General features: G+C 54.9%; 2 protein-coding genes across 2 annotated transcripts; one reads left to right on the forward strand and one right to left on the reverse strand.

Moving 5' to 3' along the window:
• The first annotated feature begins 892 nt into the window (after positions 1-892).
• PRADC1 (protease associated domain containing 1) lies at positions 893-7640 on the forward strand. Its single transcript, XM_075556949.1, has 5 exons — positions 893-1044; positions 5891-5991; positions 6435-6544; positions 6794-6961; positions 7172-7640. The coding sequence occupies exons 1-5, from the start codon at positions 978-980 to the stop codon at positions 7290-7292; spliced, it is 567 nt and encodes a 188-aa protein (XP_075413064.1). The 5' UTR covers positions 893-977; the 3' UTR covers positions 7293-7640.
• A 347-nt stretch (positions 7641-7987) lies between these two features.
• SMYD5 (SMYD family member 5) lies at positions 7988-20263 on the reverse strand. Its single transcript, XM_075556948.1, has 13 exons — positions 20131-20263; positions 15313-15421; positions 14647-14786; positions 14171-14292; positions 13754-13823; positions 13042-13146; positions 12013-12075; positions 11823-11893; positions 11262-11368; positions 10948-11004; positions 10045-10139; positions 9377-9447; positions 7988-9284 (listed from the first exon to the last, which is right to left on the reverse strand). The coding sequence occupies exons 1-13, from the start codon at positions 20224-20226 to the stop codon at positions 9137-9139; spliced, it is 1254 nt and encodes a 417-aa protein (XP_075413063.1). The 5' UTR covers positions 20227-20263; the 3' UTR covers positions 7988-9136.
• Positions 20264-23315: the final 3052 nt, after the last annotated feature.

A 23315-nucleotide genomic window follows, 5' to 3' on the forward strand; every position in this document is an offset into this window, starting at 1 on the left:
TTTTGTTTATTTTTTTCTCTTTTGGAACATCCTTATTCCCACCTTGTCATCTTCTAATTCTGTTTCCACCCTATGCCCCACTGGACGCCAGACCAAGGAACGCAAAAACAAAAAAAACAAAAACCGCATGCATTTCTTGAATGCTAATGGGATGGACCTGTATGTGAAGTAAGCACTTTACGTGAATGATCTTTCCTTATCACGCTATTACTTTGGTACTGTTATTATCCCAGTCTTAAACATCTCAGAGATGTCAGGAAGTGGTTCCGAATTCACTGGTGCACACAGCGATAGAAAAGCGGGGTGGGAACTTGGCCCCAAGAAGACCCGTGTTCTGGCCAGAGCCTCGCGGCTGGGGCGAATTCGGGCCGCGATCCCAGCATCTAGAGGAGAGCGGGTCTTGAACCCCGAGCCAAGAGCGGAGGCCCGCTGGGGCGTTAGATCAGTGCCTTTCCGGGGAGGCGGGGCGGGCTGGGGGAAAGCAAAGCGGCGTGCTCGCGCCTGGGAGAGTGCGAAGAAAGGGTAGTTGTGTGAAGCGGACACGGAGAGGGCCTGGCCCACGTCGCCGGAGCTCTCAGGCCGGACTTTCGGGAGGCCGAAACGAGTCCCGCAGAGTGCCCACGCCCTCCCCGTCCGCCAGGCCCGCCCACCAGTCGGAGGAGCCAGGAAAGCTCCAATCAAAACTCAGAAATACCAGGGCGGGGCCGAAGTGAAGGCAGGCTTTTGCTGCTCAGCGTTTCAGCCAATCAGGCCTCAGCCCCACTTCTCTTGGCCAGTAGGAAGTGGGCTGCGGCGCAAAGGATGGCTATACGAGCAGGCGTCAGAGCCAATCGGCCGCGGGCCTCATTTCCGCCAGCCAACGAGCGCCGAGAGCGGGTCTGTGGGCGGGAGACCGGAGCATCTGTCAGGCTGAAGTCCGGAGGGGGACGCGCGGCTGGGCGCTGGGAGAAACCGCTGAGCTGGGCCGGGCCCTGGAAATGGTCCCTGGGGCCGCGGGCTGGTGTTGTCTCGTGCTCTGGTTCCGCGCGTGCGTCGCGTCCCACGGTGAGCAACGGGCGGGACTGTGCGGCGGGGCAGGCCGTTCAGCTTGCGCGCGTCTCGGGCCGGGGGCCACGGGTCACCTTGGGGACCCCGCGAGTTCGGGGCAGGACAGGTGGCTGGTGTGGGCGGGTTCAAGTCCCCAAGGATAGGTGCTGGGCACAGCCTGAGGCGGGGCTCGAGTCCTTAGGTCCCTACGTTGAAGCAGGACCCATTGCCCAATACTAGTACTTATCCAGATGGCTGAGGGTTGCTACCAGGACAAATGGAAAATGCAAGCTGGAGATACATACATGTGAGCACTCCCGCACATACAATTTGCACCCACACACAGTCACACGAGTATGTCTGCTTACATGTAGGTAGACATATATATGTATATACAAAGCATTGCTACAAAATAATAGAAACGGTATTATAAAAAATGAGGACCTGATGCCAGGGGCTTAAGTGGAGAGCAAATGTTTTGAGAATACACAACTGATGTATGTATGGATTGTGATTAAGAGTTGTATAAGCCCCTAATAAAACGATTAAAAAAAAGAAACGGTAGTATGTGGTAAACAGAATGGAGAGACCGTATGCGGACAAAATCTTTATTCTCATATTTAAGAAGCTTGGGAGGCCAGGATTCTGGGTGGAGGGAGGCCTTTCACACTTGTGGGTTAGAGCTGAGTCCCAACCACATTCTCATGACCAAGAGGAATCCCCACAATATCCTCCCACAATAGTGCTGCCTTAAAGTTACCTCTCACAAGCACACGGCTGTTTGCTATCTGGCTGGCAGCTTTATCTATAGGAGCGGACAGGTTGCAGTTGCTCTCTCTGCTCAGGGGACAGTCACTCCCCCTTACCTGCCTCCAGCACGGGTGTTAGGTTACTCCCCCAGTGAACTCAGGGACCTTTAGGGTGAGGGTACAGGCCACTTTGTTAAGGATGTGGTTACCTGTAGAGGGCTTGCATGCCCCGAAAGTATATAAAGTGGTGTGAGAATACAAACTCTTTCTGCTCCAACCTGGTTCCTGAAGCCACGGCAGAGGTGAGCATCCCAAAACTTTTGTCTCTCATAATTTGAAAATTTTAATCATTTTATTGGGGGCTCTTATGGCTCCTATCACAATCCATACATTCATCAATTGTGTGAAGCACATTTGTACATGTTGCCATCATTTTCAAAGAATTTTTTCCTGCTTGAGCCCTTGATATCAGCTCATTTTCCTTTCCTTCACAAACCCTTGATAAATTAGAAATTATTGTCATCTTAAATCATCTGCTGTCTCCCTTCACCCACTTTTTCGTTGTTTGTCCCCCCTAGGAGGGGGGGTTATGTCGATACTTGTGATTCCACCTCTTTCCCCACCTTCCCCTTACCCACCTGGTATTTCTATTCTCATTGTTGGTCCTGAGGGGTTTATCTATCCTGGGTTCCCTGTGTTGCAGGCTTTTTACCTGTAGCAGTGTACATGTTCTGGTCTAGTCAGATTTGTAGGGTAGAATTGAGGTCATGATAGTGGGGGGGAGGAAGCATCAAAGAACTGGAGGAAAGTTGTATGTTTAATCAGTACTATACTGCACCCTGACTGGATTGTCTCTTCCTTGTGACCCTTCTGTAAAGGGATGTCCAATCGTCTACAGATGGACTTTGGGTCTCCGCAAAACCCCCTCCCCCGCCCCCTCACATTGGTATGATTTTGTTCTGGTCTTAGATGTCTGATACCTGATCCCATTGACACCTCATGATCACACAGGCTGGTGTGCTTCTTCCATGTGGGCTTTGTTGCTTTTCAGATAGATGGCCACTTATCTTGAAGCCTTTAACCCCAGACGCCATATCTTTTGATAGTTGAGCACCATCAGCTTTTTTTACATTTGCTTATGCACCGATTTTTTCTTCAGTGATGGTGTCGGGAAGGTGAGCATCACAAAATGCCGGATTATAAGAACAAAGTGTTCTTCGTTGAGGGAGTACTTGAGTTGAGGCCCAATGCCCTTCTGCTACCTTTAATATTTAACATACAAATATAAGTACATAGATCTATTTCCCTATCATTATACTTACATATGTACATACCTGTATTTAAATCTCTATAAACGTCCTTTGCTCCCTAGTTCTTTCCTCTATTTCCTTTTACTTTCCTCTTGTCCCACTATCATGTTCAGCCTTCATTCAGGTTTCAGTAATTCCTGTTACATTGCCCTTGATTAAGCCCCACTAGGCACACCCTTCTCTGCATCAATTTTATTTACTTGTTATTCCCTTGTCCTGGGTTAGTTGACACTGGAGCCACAGTGCAGAATTGTGCCCGATCTGATCTCACACTGGGGCCAAACATTAAGAGCATGCACACAACAGCAAGGGGAACAAAGCAATGAAGTCCCTGGGGAAGATCAGAAATAAGATTTAGGGAACAGAGTGTGGCACCCCATCAGACTCCACTGGAAAACTCCTAAAGGTCAAAACAGACCTAGAACTATTTATAGACTTTTCCTTTTTTGTCATTGGCTCTCCTTTTTGGTTGTTGGTTTTGGCTTCCTTCGTTTGGCCTTGCCTGTTTTTTTGCGCTTATTAATGTCTCTGCATGTCTATCTAAGTAAGATGCGGGGATCAACAATTTGGAGAAAAAAACAAAGGGACCGGCGATTCTGGGGGACAAGGAAGGGAGGTGGGAGAAAGGAAGGGTGTGTGTCAACTCTCGTAATTTCTTCCCTTCAATTACACAATCATCCCTTAGGACCCGTCCGATGTAAGGCTGGATCTTAAACCTTTATTAAACAAAAACATCAAAATATGAAGCTGTTGCTTCTCAACATAACCCCCATCATGGTCTATCCATGTCTGAAGGGGTTCTTTCCATCTCTCTAACCCTTTCTGGAAGGGTTCTGTACTCTGCAATTTAGACATCAAAATGGCAGTAGTCTTTAAGGATTTAAATCGTCTTCCTTTTATATGTTCTCTGAGTTGGGGAAATGAAAATTACGTTTAAAGAGACAAGATCAGGACTAGAGGGTGATGGAGTAAGGTTTCCCAACAAAATTCTCGTAAGATGGTCTTCCGACCCTCAAAGCATGAACCGGTGAGGGGGAAACTCCTGTGTGAAATTGTTCTGGGTTTCTTCTCACCAACCAGGTTTTCTATTTGTGAAAACTTCTCCAGAATAAGCCGCTGTGATCACTTGTGACTTTTGAGGAAAACCTGCCAAAAACAAGAGCTATAGGCTTCGGAGCTGACCACTGCCTTGACTGTAACTCACTCGGCAGATCCCCTTGGGAAGTGCAGCTTTGATGGATCTTTAGGGAGCAGTCCTACTATGACTCAAACAGTGTACTACTGTGGAACGTACCTGTAGCCCTCCACCAATCACAAAGACGTTTCAACATGGTTGTTTGTTTGGAGCAACCATGTGTGTACAAGCTGGACCCCGTGGAATGCTGATTTACACTCAGGTGCATGTGTACACACACACACACACACACACACACACACTCATTCTACAAGGGGCTTCAAAATCTTAATGGAAAAGGGGATTGAAACAGAAAATTCCACAAATTTTTGAAGTCTACACACACTTCAGTTTACCCAGAAAACAGATGCAGAGATTAAGGCAAGGAAATGGGAGGTGAAAGAGGAGGGGGGCTTATCATGAATCCAGGGAGGCTTGCCAGAGTGCATCAGCGGTCAATCAGTAGTCCTCACTTGCAGGGTACAAGGCCAAGTGCCCAGCCAATGGACCACTCCTTGGTAGCGATGATTTAGACAGTAGGCAAGAACAGTTAAGGTTCCAGCCCAATGCCTGGCACACAGCAACAGCAAGGTAACTTGCTGACCAATTCACCTATGGCATGACTTTCACCCTTCACCCTCTTCCAGTGTCTGCCAGCTTGGGTAACCAGGGACACAGGCCAGGTAAAATGTACTGGGGTTTCAAAAAGTTCATGGAAAAAGCTCATTCTCTTTCCATTTCCTTTTTTCATGAACTTTTGGATACCCCTCATATTAAACTTTGGTTCTGGAAAGAGCTCCCTTAGTCCAGGAAAATCTGGCAATTGTCTTCCTCAGTGTACTGGACTCAGAAACAGTGACTGTTCATTCACCCGATCATCAACCCTGTGCGTACCCACTGTGTCTTAAGCACCGTGGTAGACATTCGGATGTGACAAAAAAGTCAGGCTATACATTTCTAATCCTTGCCCTAGAGGAGGGAACAGGCATTAAAATCATTATTAATGCTATATAAGTCCAGGTTATGCTGAAAGTATCCACGGAGAAGTCTAAGGGGAGCTCGGGCACAGGGGAAAACCGTATCTCTGAGCGAGACCCAGAGGGTGGGTAGGAGGGTGTCATGCTAAGAGCTGGAGTGGGGAGTATGAGGGAGCCTTCTAGAAGGGAAGAGCTTGCATGGCCAAGAAACAAAGGAAGCCACTGTAACCTGAAGACGGGTCGTAGCCGAGTGAGGTTGGGCTAGTGGCCAGCAGCCAGGTTGATTTAAGAGTTGAGATTTGATTTTAAGTGCAAAGGGAAGCCTTTGGAGTCCTGGGGATGATGAAGTGATCACGTTTTTGTGTCAAGGTGATAACTATTGGACCTCAGGAACTAGAATGGAGACAGAACAGTTAAGAAAACTTTCCCTCAAACCATACTTCTTAAAAAGCAGCAGCTAGAACAGTCTGGGCGAGACAGGCTGGACGGGAGTGGCAATGGGAGCAGGGAGGGGACACCAGCTCTCAAGCTCAGGGGTTGCTAGCTCTGTCCACATCACCCTCCCAGGGAGGCCAGTTGACACCACAGGGTCCATGGTCTGAACCTGAGCCAGCTGGTTTCCCCAGAACTCTCATCGGCCCCCTTATCCTTCAGGCTTACGCATCCATGACTACTTGTATTTCCAAGTGCTGAGTCCTGGGGACATCCGGTACATCTTCACAGCCACGCCGGCCAAGGACTTCGGAGGTATCTTTGTAAGTGTTGGGAGGCCCAGTCCTTTGTCCTCTCCTCACTTAGCTGAAGTGGCCCTCTCGTCCCTCCAACCAGTGCCTGAACGCTGCCACCAGAATACAGCCGAGCCCACCAAGGGCTGCAGTGCAAGCAAGAAATACTTTCTGCTCCCCCAGGGGCACTGCGAGGGGCAGGCTCTCATGACACAGTGAGGAACCAAAGGCACCAGCTTCCCCTGCCAGGACCCCTTCTAAACTGTGTGACTCCAGGCAAGACTATGCCTGTTGGGTCCACACCAACCCCTGCCCAGCTGGGGAAGGCAGGTGGGGCAGGACAGTCAGGTAGGCGGTTGTGCACATTGAGCATACCAGGCACCAGTGTATCCTGTGGAGAGAACCCCGCGTTCTTTCCCACCGCACCTGTGGTGGGCCACCCTCACCCCCTCGCCCCCTTGGATGTCTTCTAGCACACCAGGTATGAGCAGATCCATCTCGTGCCCGCGGAACCCCCTGAGGCCTGTGGGGAGCTCAGCAACGGTTTCTTCATTCAGGACCAGATCGCTCTGGTGGAGAGGGGGTAAGGAGTGGGCAGGCAGGCAGAGGGGAAAGCTGGCATCATGCAGCTTCAGGGAGAGTTGGTAGGGCTTTCTAATAGTGTGTGTATATGTGGGAGTAATGCTTTGAAGATCTTTTAAAAAGTGCCTTAAGGTCACCCCTGCCCCTCTTGGCTCTTAGTAACCATTAAGGGGCTTCCTTCCACCTACACGATGGTCTGAGAAGGGGCAGCCAGCCCCCTTTCCTGTGGTCTCACCACCACCTCTTCCAGGGGCTGCTCCTTCCTCTCCAAGACCCGGGTGGTACAGGAGCACGGTGGGCGGGCAGTGATCATCTCGGACAACGCGGTGGACAATGACAGCTTCTACGTGGAGATGATCCAGGACAGTTCCCAGCGTACAGCTGATATCCCAGCCCTCTTCCTGCTCGGCCGAGATGGGTGAGGGCCCTGGTCTCTAGCTTTATCAGGCTGGGTGGCATGGCTCAGGGAGGCCAAGGGCAATCCCCAGTCCCTTCTAGCAGGCCTGATCTTGAGGCACCCTGGCAGAAAAAGACCTCAAGGCTCTGGGACTCCCCAAGTGGTGGGGGGGACAATGGGTCACAACGGGGTACTGTGGTGACCCTTACCACTGTCTCCCTGTCCTCCCAGCTACATGATCCGCCGATCGCTGGAGCAGCATGGGCTGCCCTGGGCCATCATCTCCATTCCCGTCAACGTGACCAGCATCCCGACCTTTGAGCTGCTGCAGCCACCCTGGACCTTCTGGTAGAGGAGCTGCTCCTAAGTTCCAACCATAAGCTACTTGGGGTTGGGAGGGGAAACCTGGAGTTCAGCTGATTGGGAGTTGGGGGCTGGCGGGGAGCAAGGAAGCGGCCGCGCCTCGGCTAGACGGAAGCTGCACGGGCCTTCTGTGCCCAAGCCCCAGGGCTTCTGGCTGGGAGGATCTGGACAAAGGGCAACCGATTACTTCCTACCTGGCTCTCACCTCCCCCACTAAGGTCTTCTCCCAGTGGGTTCACAGCACCTCTCCCAGCAGTTGCTGGTGTTTTGGGACTAACAAACCACCACAGACTTTTAGCAATAAAGCTACTCCTCAGGTTTGAACCGGTGTCAGAGTGCTCTAAGGGCGCATGGGTGGGAAGCACCTTCAGAGCCCACCCACCCCACGCCCCAGTCCTGAGAAGGAATCAGGCCAGGGAGGAGTCCACGAGGCCCAGGGCCCAGAATGCGGGTCTCTCACCTCCAGGGCGTCCTGCTTAACAGCCTCTGAGGGAGAAGCCTCACCCTGCAGCCTGGACTGGGTGCGTTTCAGAAGACTCTCGCTTAGGGCTTTATGGCAGAAAGGGGCTGGGACCAGAGAGGAGGGCACATTAAGAAGCTGAGGCTCCATCTCACACCACTGCCTGGCTGGCTGTCACCACCCAGTGACTGCTGGGGACCCTGGGTAGCCTGTCACCCCACCCTCTAAGCATTCCAGCTGAGGCCTGTCACCACTCACATTTTATTGAGACGGGCGGGCAGGCGGGGTGCTGGCTGCTGTGCAGGAGGATTAAGAATCCAGCAAGTGCAAGGACAGCAAGCACAGTCCAGCGGGCTCCATGACTCACAGAATGACCTGTGGTGGGCGCCTGCCCTCCCATGAGTCCTTGGCAGGACCTGACCGGGCCCTCAGGGAAGGGAGGCAGAGGGAATTGGATGCGCTGGGTTGGAATTTACGTGGCAGCCAACCAGAGCGCCACACGAATGCTGCCTGATAGAGGGCCGTGGGGCTCCTCTAGTCTCCAGCCTCCCTCTTCCAGGTTTCTGGAATGTCTTCTTTCTTGGACACCCTAGAGACTGTGGCCAGGAGAGCCCCTCACTGACTCATAGAAGACTCTAGAACATCCTAAATTAAGGAGCACAAGGCCTCAGCCGTGCTGCAGGGGTTTGCAATGTGCCTGTCTGAGGAAGGCCAGGCCTCCTCTATGCCCCATAGGGCTGAGGCATGAGGTGGAGCGCCTGGGCCGCATGGGAGGGCATGAGGAGGGAAGAAATCACCCTGATCCAGTGTCCCTCCCCTCCCCTCCCCAGGGAGCCCCAGCTCTGGAGGGCTAAGTCCTCCCCCGCGGAGGGAGGGGCTTCAATGAAATCAGCTCTCCTCGGATTTGCCCCTGGCCGTGGCTCATTGCTGTCCTGTTGATTCGTGCAGAGTAGCACTGCACCTTGGAGCTCTCAAGGCAGAGTCACTTTCGGAGACAATCAAAATACAACAGAACGCTAAGGGGGACACGCTTTGGTGGGTGGGTAAGAGTCGGCCAACAGCCGGCGGCAGAAATACTGGTCGGTGTTTCAGCCCCTCTTGCCTGGGCGGAGCACCTCGGGGGAGGCTCGGTGACAACACAGAGCCTGTGCCAGCTCAGCAGTGGGGTTCAGGGCGTGAGGTCTAGTGGGGACGGAGGTCCAGGGCCCAGCCTCTGTCCTACCCTCTGGCAGAGACAGAGAAAATGGGGGCAGGCAGGGGAAGCAGGCAATGGGGATGGGGGTGGGGGACAACTTTCTTCCAAGCCTCTTCTCTGGAGGAAGGGCCCCCTTTTCCAGCAGGGTCTGGGCTAGGCCCCTCTGGGCAGGCCAGCATCACACGTCGGTCATCTCGTCACCCAGCTCTGCACCTTCTGGTTCTCCTTCCTCCTCCTCGTCGTCCTCCTCCTCCTCTGAGGTCACATTGGGCTCATCAGCCTCTGCCAGGCATTTAGGGCAGGAGCAGACAAACAGATAGTTCTCCCTGCAGCAGGACCATTGGGAGGCATAGAGTCAGGGAGCTTCGGGGACAGAGAGCCCCAGAGCCCCGCTGCCCACCAGGCCCCCAGCCGACACCTGAGGATCTTGTGGCGGCTGTGGCGGCTGCGCTCCCTCTGACAGCAGTCTAAGTAGCTGATGCAGATTTCCTGCCGAGGAGAGGGGGAAGGGCCCCCATATTAGATGGGCTAAGTGCTTCCCCAACTACACCCCCCACCCCATCTCCAATTCTTAAGATGCCAGGCCTCACCCCCAGTCTTCTGCAGGTAGGCCACAGCATCAGTGTCTGAGACAATGGGGGCTGTGGTTGGTCTCAAGCCATAAAGCCTGACACTGGTCAGGCTCTGAGACTGGGGTTAGGGGTCATCTCAAGGTAATGCCACCTGGCTCTATGCCAACAGCCAGGACCTCCTGATCCATGCTGCCAGGAGTCATCTCCTTGTACTTCTTGGAGATTCCATTTGCTGACCAGGAGGTGGCTAACGACAACATCCTGGGCCCGCACAGCTGCCCTTCCAATCCTGCTCTGAGACACATTCTGGAGTTGTTTTGGGAGGTGTGGGGTAGGAGCACAACCCATGAGCAAGAGGATCCGCGTCCAGCTCGTGGGGTGGGGTAGAGGAGGAGAGTGGGTGGAGCCAACCCAGTAGCCTGAAACTTAGGGGCCTCTAGCCACTGCTGCTCCTCATCCCTGGTGAGAACTTAGGAGGCCCACTGCATGCCCTCCAGGGCTCCTGGCCCCTCACCTCTCCTGGCTTAATGTCCTCCAGCGCAGTGACATGCAGAAGGAAGTTGTTTTCTGGGAAGGAGGTCTCCGCGTTGGGAACGCAGCTGTGGTTGCCTGGTCGGTGAGAGGAGCAGGTGGTGGTGAGCACTGACCAGCTGATAATAGGCAAGCACTGGACCCTGCCCTCAGCCTCTGGTGCGCCACCCAGTGCTCTATGCTGAAGGCCGCAGACGGGGTCACTGCTCCCACCACCCTGCATGCTGCCTCACAGCCAACCTCATTCTGAGTTTGTCCCCAAAATAAAGGCCAGGGTGCTAAACGACCACCAAGACCCCCAGCAGACCACTTCGTTCGGTCTGCCACTGAATGTGTGCTAACAGCAAAGACTGGCTCTCCGAGAGCCCAGTACAGGCAGGTGACATCGCACTGCCAACCTCGGCAGGAGGTGGTTTGGGAAAGTCAGGTGTGAGCCCAGCCCTCCTCTCCCATCAGGTGCTGAGGGTCTCCTGCTTCCCCCAGCATCCCCTGACAAGGCTCCCAGGCAGTGCCAGCCTGTGCTCCCCTTCCCGAGTCAGTGCTTTCTTGGCACGGGCCCGCGACCACTAGAAGGGGTTGCTGATGAATGTAGGCTGCATGCTCATTTACACGAATGAAAACGGCTGGCACCAAATGTGCTTGACACAATGCATGGATGGATGGATTTTGAGAAGAATTGTACGAACCCCCAGTAAAATGATTTTTTTTAAAAAAGAGAAGAAAACGGATGGCACACGGGCCCAGGGAAATGCTCAAGGGAGCGCAGACCTGACCCGGCTGCAGCCTCCACCCAGCTGCCCTGAAGGATTCTCAGCAAGTGTGCCTCCAGGGCCAGCCGGCCACGGCAGAAATGCCCACGGAGCCCCTTCTCAATGCCACGACTCACAGCAGCTCTGAAGCACGAAGAGGCCGGATCCTTCACAGTTAAGAAACTCGCCAGTTGCTGGAAAGACAGGAAAGTACAGGCCTTCTTTGACACAGGCTGACGGGACAGGGACTGGCTGGGCCACCCACAGCCGCCCTCCTGAGACAGTCTTTGCTTTTCTGTAAGTATCACCCTCTTGGACCAACACTCTTGCCCCACACTGAGCCTCTACGTGGCCCTCAGGCGGTTTCCTGTCCCCGAACCCTGGGAAGTTCTGAGGTACCCCACAAGCACACAAATGTAGGGGGACAGGCTGCGGGGCCCAGCTCACTGACCTGCCTCGATGTCCTTGTACAGCTGGTCGGTGAAGGTGTCCAGCTGCTCGCGGTCCCGAGGCTTCAGCTCCAGAGCGTCACAGGCGTGGACCCACTGGCTCAGGGAGCTAGGGGCCCAGGCAGCCATGGTTAAGGAGGGGGAGGGGGCTCTCCATCACCAGGCTGGTGGAGCCCTGGTAGAGGGGTTTCCCACCCAAACCCCAGGTCTGTCCCTTTTGACATTTTGCAGTTCTGCCCCAGAAGGTGGAATCAACCTGCATCGTTCCATGCTCCCCCAGTGACTCATAAATGTACACAGGGAACACCTGCGCGCTTGTTATAACGTGGCTTCTGAAGCATTAGCTCAGGTGGATATGCAAATTCTCAAAGTGGGCAGAGCCGGGCCCTGAAGAAGAGCTCCAGATGCCTCATTGTTCTGACCCTCTGTGTCCAGCATAGTATTCTAGCCAGGGAACCGCTCCCTGTTCTGCTCACTTTAAAGGATCCGTGGCTACCTTTCTCAGTCCACCCCCCCCACCTAAGTCCAGTAGCCCTAGAACATTCTATTCTCTCCCTCCTCACCTGGTCCCGATGCCTTGGCCGTTGGTCCCAACAAGAGCGAAGAGAGACCGGAATCCATCAGGAGTGAACCACTATCAGGGAGAGAGGGGTCCACTGCTCAGGTCACGGCCACTTGGTTCCTTTCCTAAGTCCCTCTCTGCTCAGGAGGTCTTCAGTGAGCGGCCCCACCCCACTGGCCGACTCCACTCACCTGGCTGAGCGCGTCCTCATAGAGGGCGTCTGTGAAGAGCCGCCGCAGAAGTTCCAGCTGCCCCTGGTCGAGAAGAAATGCCCCATTGGCACCCAGCAGGGCCCAGAAGGCAGGGTGGGAGGACAGGGGCCCACTCTGCAAGCCGAGCTTTCCCTGAGGCCAGAGGAAAGCCCCACATACAAAACAACACCCTAACTCACTGCCATCGAGTGGATTTTGACACACAGTGACCCTATAGGACGGGGTAGAACTGCCCCGAGGCTCTAAGACTGGAACTCTATGGGAATAAAAGCCTCGTCCGGTGGTTTCAAACTGCTGACCTTGCGGATCGCAGCACCGCACGGGACGGGAGGGCACCGCCTAGGCTCCTGGAGGAAGTCCACAGAGGCTCTCTGCAGCTTCGGCAGCCGGCTAGCCTGCTCTCCCATGGTGTGGCAAACACCTCAAACCGTCCCTATTCCCCAGCACTCCAACTCGCAGGCTGGGGCCAGTCCTTACTTCCAAGCTCCAGGCCTTCCAGACCTGACCACACACCCTGAGTCCACCCTCAGGCCCATCTCGCCTAGAAGCTGGGGGTCCTGAGCAAGTCATTCTTTGACTGGAAATGGGTGTTCAAAAAGTTGGCGGTTAAGATTCCGTTTCTGACTGCTTCTAGCGGGTGGTGGGACCTAAATGCTCGCTTTCCCATTGTACCCGATTCCCTGGGAAGACAAACGGTGACACTGCTCGGACACGCAGGGAGCTGCCCTGAGCTGGGGCAATCACAACATCAGCTTCCCATAGCAAGGTGTGAGCACTTTCAGGATGGGACACCCAGGCCTGTGTTCATGTGTCACCACTCAATCTCCCAACCCCCAAATCTCAGGGCCACTTCAGGCCATGAAGCTAGACAGTAACAGGGACACGGGTTGTTTTACCCAAGCTCTAACTTTTCTTGTGGCTGGGATGGGACTGCATGTGAAGGACACCCCACACCCTCCTTCTCAGGTACCAAAGGGAGCCCAGGTTCTGGGGGTTGGGCTCACCAACCTTGAATTTGTCCCCCAGGAGTTTGTGGACGATCTCCTCCTCCTCATTGGCCGTTTTGTTACAGAACTGGGAGAAGAGCCTGATCCAACGATCCTTATCCTTTGCCTGCGGCACACCCATGTGGAGGGGCAGGCTGTGAGACTCAAGCCCCTGCCACCAGAGGGCCACAGCCAGGCACAGCTCCCAGGCCAGCGGTTCTCAACCTGGGGGTCGAACGACCCTTTCACAGGGGTCGCCTGATTCATAACAGTGGCAAAATGACAGTAATGAAGTAGCAACTAGCATAATGTTATGGCTGGGGTCACCACAAGAGGAACTGTATGAAAGGGTCACAGCATGAGGAAGATGGAGAACCGCTGCCCCGGACAGACCCCTGCCCAGTCCAACTGTCTCCCCAAATGGAGCCAAGCCAGTCAATTCAAGCACACTTGGGACACTAAGGCCGAGGAGCCACATTCTTGAGAGTTATGTGCAGGACTCAGTCTTGAAAAGGTGGCCCTGTAAATCCAAGGCATGCATTGCTACTTCCTAAGAAGTCCCCATATGCCTGACTGACAGATGGCGTACTCCTGAGGCTTTACAGAGCAAGCAGTCCTCCTTTGGGAAGCCAGGGAGAACCATGCATCCGAGGCAGGCCTCGAGGTGAGGAGGAGCCTGAGGCCAAGGGCTCACAGCCACTGAGTCTGCTCCCCTAGAGGCCAGGTGGGCTCACCTGCTTCACTGTGGCCACCATCCGGGCCATCAGCATGATGCTTGCAGTCTCAGGGGGGTAGTGGACACTCCTGGGAAAGAGAGAAAAGTGCAGCTTAGAAATTCCTCCCCAGTGGCTGGAGGGCCCAGTCTGCCAGCTACTGAGAATCCAGAAGCCAATCCATCTGCAACCCAAAAGCGAGCCACGGCAGTGACTTGGGCAGGGCTGTGCATCCTCAGGGGCGGGGTACTCATGCCTTCTGTGGGAATACGTCCAACGGTGAGGAGGGCGGGGCTGGGCGCTCAGGTGAACAGCAAGGATTGGGTTTATATGAGGATGGAGGGACAATCCGAGGGGCTGGGGTGGTCCCTTTGAGACAGCTGCAAGGCTGAAGCAGACAGGGAGGGAGACTGGAAAGGAGAGGGAGATGCTACTTACCTCCATGCCTCCTGCAGCTTATTGAGTGGATGCAGGGGGTCGTCCTGGGAGGGCCCTGCGCAGAGGACCCGATGGTACTGGTCAGCGGCCGCCAGCCGACACTCTGCACTGCAGTACACCGCCTGGTAGGCGGGGAGAGTGAGCACCAGGGGAGGTGTGCCGGGCGTTACCTCCTCTGATGGATGCACTTCTTCAACCAACAACCCAGAGGCATGAGATGAGCACAGCCAGGGTGCTGGGGAGAGGCCCGCTCAGCAAGGGAAGGGAAGGAAAAACCCCTGCCAGGCAGAGGGCCCACAGGGGCAGGAGGGAAGAGGGCAAATCCCCACCATGCCCATTTCCCAGACAGCAGCCCCGGAACAGGGAGAACAAGGCTGGAACGATCGCTGAGCTGTTTCAACATCTCGCCCTCTGTTGTGAGTCTCACTCCTGCCTCCCCAGGCGTTCAGCCAAGGCCTCCCCAGCAGGGTGCTCACCTGACAGTGGGGACAGTTCTGGTGGAGGTCCTTCTTCACAGGGCATAGCTCTGGGTAAGGCAGCACCTGGCCTGGCTTCCCCGTCAGCCTTTGGGCATTCTCCTCTGCCTTCTCCAGGGCCCGGAGGCAGTGGTCACAGGCTGGCAAGGAGTCAGACAGGCCCACGTGGGTGTGGAGCAGGCTGAGGTCAGGTCTAGCCAGGCACCCAGCGAGCTCAGGGGCACGCTTGGGGAGAGGGTGCATGAATGGACGTCACCTCATTGCTCTTGGGAGCACTTACCCCTCCTGTCTGACTCCCGCTTCAGGGGGCTTCGCCCGCCTCCCAAGGATGGGCTTTAGGCTAAGCGTGCAGCGGTCTGCAGTCAGCAGCGCCCAGGCATCTGACGGCCCTCTGAACCCTGCCTCGGCCGGCTCTGGCAAGGGCTCTGCTTTGGCATGTGTCCATGCAGCATGACATCCAGTCCGTGACACTTCATGGCCAGACTCCTGAGTTGTGCCTGCCCTCCGTCCCACTGCCCTCCGCACGCCACTCCCCCCGCCCCCCGCCCCAGGGGAGCACAGTGGAAGGACACGCTACTCCAGGCTCACATGCCCAAATGGCCTGAATGAACAGAGGCTTGTCTCTCAGGGACAGGAGGAGGGAGTGTGCGCTGGGGGCGTGCTCACCTCGGTAGCGATACAGTGCATTCCAGAGGAACTGCGCAGCCACCAGCGGCCGCTCTACGAAGATCGTCTCCCCCTTCCGGATCAGCTGTTTGGCAAACAGCCCCTTTCCCTGCAGGCAGAGAAGGGAGGACCATCCAGCCTCTTCCTCGTGTGCCTCCCTCTCTGCAGAGCGCGCTGTGCTCACGGAGACCACTCGGCGCCCTCCACAACAGCCTCTTCTAGAAACGCACGTCTGGCCTACTTTCCGAGGGGCCCACAGCTAGTCCCTTCCGAGCGGAGGGGCTGACGCTGGCAGGCGACAGGGCGGCGGCCAGCTCACAGTAGAGCATGCACAAGATGGTCTTCAAGAGCAGGCTCAAGGCTCCCCCCAGAGGCTGGCTCTCCTCTAGGCTGCTGGCCGTGCTGCTGTCGCTCCGGCTTGTGGAGGAAGCGCAGGCCCTCAAGAGGAACCCCGAGTCTCGGGAGCCTGTGCTTTACTTCCCCAGCCAGCCGAATGAGTACCTGCAGCGCTCACTGAGAGGAAGGGGCTCATCTTAGTGCCAGTCCGAATGCCAGGCCAGGATGCAGCGATCTGGCATGGTGAACAGACCCTGAGCTCCAGCTCCTTGCTACCCAAAGCCAGGTCCGTGGCCCAGTAGCCCCCGGATCACCCCAGAGACTGTCAGACATGCAGAATCTTGGGCTCCACCACAGGCCTGCTGCATCAGGATCTGCATTTCAACAAGCTGCCCGGGGGATTCACACGTCTGGGAAACACTCGCAGAGCATGATGTCCATCAGGCAAGGAGGGAAGATGGGGAAACAGCTCCACGCCGCCACATTGCACACACGTGCACAAGCAGACAGCGCTTCCGGCTCTGCGGCGTCTCCACCATGCACTGGCACAAAAGGGTGGTGGCCCTGCCAACACTGAGCGGCCATAACACAGGGAGCAAAGACAACTGACACACCACCCACGGAACGTCCTGTCGCAGTGTGGCTGCCCTACGCCTCCGCTTTCCACGAGCCCTGGTACTCCGACCAGACAGACACTGCCAACCTCAGAACAGCAGGAAGTGCAGACAGTGGGCCCATGAGCCCCGGGGCTCAAGCCCAGGAACCAGTCTGGGATTCCCAGCAGTCCATGGAGGAGCAGCAGTAAAGGAGATGCAGTGGCAAACAGGCCCAACCCAAACCAGAGCCATGGACTCGGGTCCAAGGGCAGAGCTGCACCTCCAGAGAGAAGGCATGCTCCTCTGTCTCCAATAGAGCTGCTGGTGAGTCGGGGCCACTGGCCTTGGGGCTAGCAGTTAAAGTCAGAGCAGAAAGAAAACTTCTGGGCCAATCCAGGGCGGAAGATCCCTCCAGGACCAGGGGTGTGAGTGGCGATACTGAAAGGGTAGAGGAAGGGTAGGTTGGAAAGGGGAACCGATTACAAGGATCTACAAGTGACCTCCTCCCTGGGGGACGGACAACAGAAAAGTGGGTGAGGGGAGACGTCAGACAGGGCAAGATATGACAAAATAATAATTTATAAATTACCAAGGGTTCATGAGGGAGGGGCGAGCAGGGAGGGAGGGGAAAAATGAGGAGCTGATGCCAGGGGTTTAGGTGGAGAGCAAATGTTTTGAGAATGATGAGGGAAATGAATGTACAAATGTCCTTTACATAATTGATGTATGTATGGATTGTGATGAGTTGTATGAACCCTTAATAAAACAATTTTTTTTTAAAAAAGAAAAACTGCTGGGCCAAGACATGGGTATACTTGGTCTTCCTGGAGCCATATCCGGTCAGGTTTGTGTTCTGATGAGTGTGTCTCTGGCACGTTGCTGTTGTTAGGTGCCATCTAGCCAGCTTCAAGCCAGAGTGACCCTATGGCAGAGCCCGGTGCCACAGTGGTTACGAGTTAGGCTGCTAACGGCAAGGTCAGCAGTTTGAAACCACCAGAGGCTCCAAGACAGAAGAGGCTTTCAACTCCTGCACAGAGTTACAGCCTCAGGACCCCACGGGCACTGTTCTGGCCTGTCCTACGGTATCATGATGAGTCGGCATTGACTCGAGGGCAGTGAGTTGTTGGTGCTTTTTGACTCTGGCAATAGCACGCAGAAAATTGTTAAAAGTTATTCCTGTCGACCAACCCAGGGACAAGGGAGCAACAAGTGATCCAAAATCAGTGGCAAGGAGGGTGTGAGAGGCCTGGTAGGGATTCAGCAAGCGCAATGTAAGCAAGAGAAATTACTGAAACCCAAATGAAGGCTGAGCATGATAGTGGGACAAGAGGAAAGTAAAAGTAAATAGAGGAAAGAACTAGGAGGCAAAGGGTATTTATAGAGGTCTAAATACAGACATGTACATATGTAAATATATTTACATCGGATGGTGGAGAAATAGATCTACGTGCATATATTTATAGGTTTAGTATTAAGGCAGCAGAAGGACATTAAACCTCCACTCAAGTACTCCCTCAATGCAAGAACACTTTGTTCTATTAAATTGGCATTCCACAACGCACACCTTTCTGACACGATCAGTGAAGACAATGGGTGCATAAGCAAATGTGAAGACAGCAGTGGTGCCCGGCTATCAAAAGTTATAGCATCTGGGGTCTTAAAGGCTTGCAGGTAAACAAGCAGCCATCTAGCGCAGAAGCAACAAAGCCCACATGGAAGAAGCACACCAGCCTGTGCGACCACGAGGTGTCGAAGGGATCAGGCATCAAAGAACAAAAAATCATATTGCAATGAGGGTGCATGTAGAGTGGAGACCCAAAGCCCATCTGTAGGTAACTGAACACCTCCTTACAGAAGGGTCACGGGGAGTAGTGGAGCCAGTCAGGGTGCAGGGTATTAACGATGAAACATACAACTTTCCTCTAGTTCTTAAATGCTTCATCCACCCCACTCTCATGATCACAATTCTACCTTACAAATCTGGCTAGATCAGAGGATGTACGCTGGTACAGATAGGAACTAGAAACACAGGGAATCCAGGGCAGATGATCCCTTCAGGACCAGTGGTGAGAGCGGTGATACCTGGAGGGTGGAGGGAACGATGGGGTAACAAAGGGGAACCGATTACAATGATCTACATATAACCTCCTCCCTGGGGGATGGACAACAGAAAAGTGGGTGAAGGGAGACGTCGGACAGTGTAAGATATAACAAAATAATAATTCATAAATTATCAAGGGTTCTTGAGGGAGAGGGAAAAATGAGGACCTGATATCAAGGTCTCAAGTAGAAAGAAAACATTTTGAGAATGATGAGGGCATCAAATGTACAAATGTGCTTGACACAATGGATGTATGTATGGATTGTTATAAGAATTGTATGAGCCCCCAATAAAATGATTTTAAAGTCATTCCTGTTGCTGTCCATTGACGCAAAAGAGCAAGTGGCTGAATTATCCCCATTGGACTCTCTCAAGCCTTCAAAGTAATTCCGATGTTACCTAAACCTCCAATAAGCCCGAACAGAAACACTGACATGGTAACCTGAGGAAAACAGCACTGGGGGGGTGGGGGGGATTTCAAAATCACAAATCCCATGTGATGAAAAGTACAGAGGCAAAAACTCGAGAAAAAGACACGGCTGGCATGTGTGCTTTTCTCCAGCAGCAGTTGAAGGCAGAGATGGAGCCAGCAGGTGTGGGGGTGGGGGTGGGCAGGATCATTGGGCAAGTAGAGGGTCAGAACTTCCGGGCAGTGGGTTCTGTTTGAGAGGGAGCGGCTGAAGCGATGAGCCCAGAAGACAGGAGATTGGGTATCAGGAGGCTAAGTGAAAATAAAGGTGTCTGCCATGACCCAATTACTAGTAGTCCAGGACCTGAGAGACTGTCCCGCTGCAGGCTGAGGTGACATGTGGCCAGTGAAATCGACCGGGAGCACCAGGGGGGGTCTGGGGTGGAGGTGGGAGATTGGAAGTTGGGATGGGTGACTGGATCAGGAAGTCTGAAGACAGCGTGCAGGAAGAAGCAAGTGACTAGGGCTGGCATCTTGAGCAAGGACCACAGACACATCCAATCCAGCCACTCTCTGACAAATACAATCAATTAAAATGGTTGGAATTTAATTCTCTATCCCTGTAGCTATAAACCCATTTGGGAATAGGATGTCTTTGTCCTGTTACTGAAACAGCCAGCTTAGTGCAGGGTGTGGGAGTGAATAGAGATGAAAATAGATGGCAAAAACACAAAGGTCCCCAAGGAACCAGGAAGCAGATGCTGAAGAGACAGAGAAAAACTTCCCTTAGCCAGCCAGGGCCCTGGATTCCATGTTCGAAAACATGTCTTTTAAAGCCGCTTCTAACAATATAACTTAAATGGATATCATTGAATAAGTAGAAGTGAAAAAAATCAGCGTGGTAAGATTAATTTTTAATCCTTTCTTCCCTGCATTGTTTACTCTCTTGCTACAATGAACTTTGAAAACACGACCAAAACGGGCAAGCTCACGCCACTACCGCGCTGGCAAACACCGGCCCGGGGCCGGCTCCAGGCCACCCCAAGAGCCGTTCCGGGGGGCCTCGCCGCCCCCCTCAGCAGTCCCCCTGGGCGTCCAGCTTTCTGACACCGAGTCCCCGGCCACACGCACCGGCCCTGCTCCCACAGGCCCCGCACACGGTCCCCGGGCGCGCTGCGAGCAGCCGGGCGAGGCCGCTGCCCGCAGGGCGTTCGGCGGCGAGGGGCGCGCGGACTCCGGGCCCCCACCCCACCGCGTGGGCGCGCCCCGAGCGCGCGGGGCCCCGCAAGGAGCCAGCAGGCCGCGAGCGGGACCTGGGCATCCGGGGCTCCCCCGGGGGCCCCACCCCCGCCCCGGCGGGCCGGCCTCGGCCTCACCTTAGAGCTGCTCACAAAGCGGACTTCCACGGCGACCCGGGCCCGGCCCGCCACGCCCACGCAGAAAGAGAACACGTCGCACATGGACGCCGCCATCTTGGGGGCGCCGGCGCCTCCGCCTCCTGACCCTTGACCCCGCCGCCCCCTGAGAAGCCCCGCCCCCTGCTGGCCCCGCCCCCTGGCGCCAGGGGCTGAGGGGCGGGCCGCGCGCGTGCCCCAGCGAATCCGAATTTAAGGCCTTTTTGGCCGTCAGCGTCTAGGTCAGTTTGTGCACCGACCAGGTGCTTTTCTGTCTGTGCAGGTGGGGTGTCTTCGCATGTCCCCCTAGATCGGTGACTTGTATGGGAGCGTATTCTGTTGATGGGTCTCCGTGGGAGCCCGTGGACTCCCAACCTGACGTTCACTCTGGGCTCCCTGGCCCTATGAACTCCTTGGTCGTGGGGTAGGCCATTCTAGGGCAGACTCGCGTCAGCCTGGGGGCGGGTGGACAGGCCAGGGTGGACTTCAAGAGATCTGAAAATATGATAAATGGATTGCCGCCCAGTTGATGCCAACTCAGCAAGCCTGTAGGACCTGGTGGAGCAGCCACTGCAGCAGTGGTCCCCAACCCTCCTCATGCCGCGACCCTCTAACACAGTGCCTCGTGTGGTGGGGACCCTCCCAACCATAACATCATTTTCGTTGCTACTTCACTGTCATTTTGCCACTGTTATGAATCGGTCGACCCCCATGAAAGGGTCTTTCCACTTCCAAAGGGGTCGCGACCCACCTGTTGAGGACCGCTGCACTGTCAATTTCTGAGACTAACTCCTTATGGGAGCAAAAAGCTCTTTTCCTCCCCGAGCAGCTGGTGGTTCCCAACTGATGACCTTGCATATGGCACCCCAACATGTCACCACTATGCCCCGGGACTCAGGATCCAGAAACTGCAGTGCAGAATTGAGTGTGCACACTCTCCTGAAGCCTGCTCTCATTCAGAACCCCAGGACCCAGGCTGCAAACCCAGGTAGCACCTGACGCCCACTCGCCCGCGTGGCTTATCTCCCTCTGGCTCTGTGCTCCGTGAGAAGGCGCCTGCGTCAGCGTCCACGATGATCTCACGTGAGATTTGGGAGCTGGGTGGGCTCAGCAATTGCTGGATAGGTAACTCACGGTTGGCTGAACCAGTGACCTTCGCAAGAGGCAGAGGCAAGTGGGTTCTTTTAATGAAGACAGTCGACCAAGTCCAGCTTTAGGAAGGTTCTCCCAATGGGCAGGGAGACGTCCTTGAAGCTGAACGCCTGCCTCGCTTCAAGTTTGCAACCAGGGGCTACAGTGGGCACAGGATACTTCCAAGGCCGCCTCTGCTCCTCTGCCTCAGAACCCCTTTGAGAGCATGTGGGGAGTGTGCCCCTCTGACCACTGGGTGGCAGGGCAGCCTCAAGGCAGCCAGGCCAGACCCGCCAGCTGGTGGGTGGGTCAAGCCAGACAATTGCTTGGAAGGCCTGAGAGCAATGAGTCAAGGTTGTGTATGGATGGGTGTGTGGTCTTAACCATTTTGTGAAAATACAGCAGAATTTATGATACAACGCTAGCCTTAGGAGAGACAGTAACGTTTCTCCACTCTAGGTAAAGATGGGGAGGGAGCAGAGGCAGGCAGGTAGCTGGATTCGGTTGAGAAGGCAGTGTGTGGGGGTGGGTGGGGGGGGCTGGAAGGGGCTGAACTACTTCTAAGAGTGATGACAGATTTAAAAAACAACACGACACAAGCCTTCCAAAACAGAGGTGGTGAAGTGACTTGTCTTTGGCTCCTCCCTGCTCTTGACTCCACCAGCTCTTGTCAGGAAAGCGCTTTGCTCAAACACTGATTGCAGAAGGCCCCCAACCCACAGCCAGCCCAGGAAAAGCCCAAGCCATGGGGCCAGCTGGTTGCAGAGGCAGGCCTGTGAAGACCCTACAGTTACTGTGCAATAAGCTCTAAGCCTGGCACGTCTTCAGTACGTCACAGGCATGGCTCCAGCCCTGTGAGGCACGTAGCACACACACCACACAGAGAAGAACGCAGGTCCGTACCACGGCCAAGGACACGGAGGAGAAAGTCCACATCCCCGCCTCTGCCAGCTGCGTCACTCTAGCCTTCTCAGTCTATGGGGGCCCCTGATGGCGGGGTGCCTCCTGGGCCCTTGGCGAGTGGAGAGGCTCTTTGGGGAGACCCACATGTGTGGGATGGGGAGGTCCAGTGGGGATGCCTCTAGGGGGAACCAGCTCAGGCACACTCCACAGACTCTCTGCCCAGTTCTCCCTGGTCCTCTCCTGACGTGGCATCTTCACTCCTTGACGGTGGCAGGGCTGCCGAGGGCTCGTCCGGGGTGGACAGGTTCAGCCTCGGGGTGGACAGGTTCAGCCTCTGCTGCTTCTGATACTTCACCCTGCGGTTTTGGAACCAGACCCTCACCTGTAATCAGGGGCAGTGGGCACAGATCAGAACGTGACCAGCAGTTCCCTCCCGCTGCTCCCCAGCTGCTATGCCCACCACTCTGCCTGACAAACCCTTGTTCTTTTTCCTAAAGGATGCACTGCTCTGAAAACAGTTTCCTGCAATGCCAGTCACCATTCCCTTGGTAAGAACTGCTTGCCAGGCGTGGCCCGAGGGGAGGAAGAGAGAGGTGAGTGCCAGAAAGCTGGGGAGCTCACAGTCGGCCAGAGGAGGACCAATCTCAAACGAGCCAACACAGGAACACAAACGCTGGCAAAGATGGCCATGGGGGGCCAGGGGGTACGGTATGGAAGGACCACCCGGCCCCTGAGGAACCAGCACTTAAGCCAGGGCTCGGAGGATGAGGGGTCAATCCAGAAGGAGAGAACAAAGAAGGGCAGGGCAGGAGACAACCTGTAGGAAGTGGAGGGCCTGGGGATCAGAAAGAAGAGCCTCTGTACTGCCGTCATGTCCAGCCCATTCACTGCGGGCCTGTGAGGCTTCACGGGCGCAGCCTCAGCTTTCCCCCACTAGCCTCCCTCCCAGCTGTCAGTCCAAACGTTACCCTGCGGCTCCAGCATCGAGCCCATTAGAACACATCGAGAGCCTACAGGTCAGGGCCCAACTGCCCCTGTGGGCTTCCCACACTGTAACTGTCTTTGGGAGCCGAAAGCCTGGTCTTTCTCCCTCAGTGGTTTTGAACTGCTGCCTTGCTGTTAGCAGCTCCGTG

The sequence above is a fragment of the Tenrec ecaudatus genome, chromosome 8 (assembly GCF_050624435.1).
Source record: "Tenrec ecaudatus isolate mTenEca1 chromosome 8, mTenEca1.hap1, whole genome shotgun sequence".
Taxonomy (NCBI): Eukaryota; Metazoa; Chordata; class Mammalia; order Afrosoricida; family Tenrecidae; genus Tenrec; species Tenrec ecaudatus.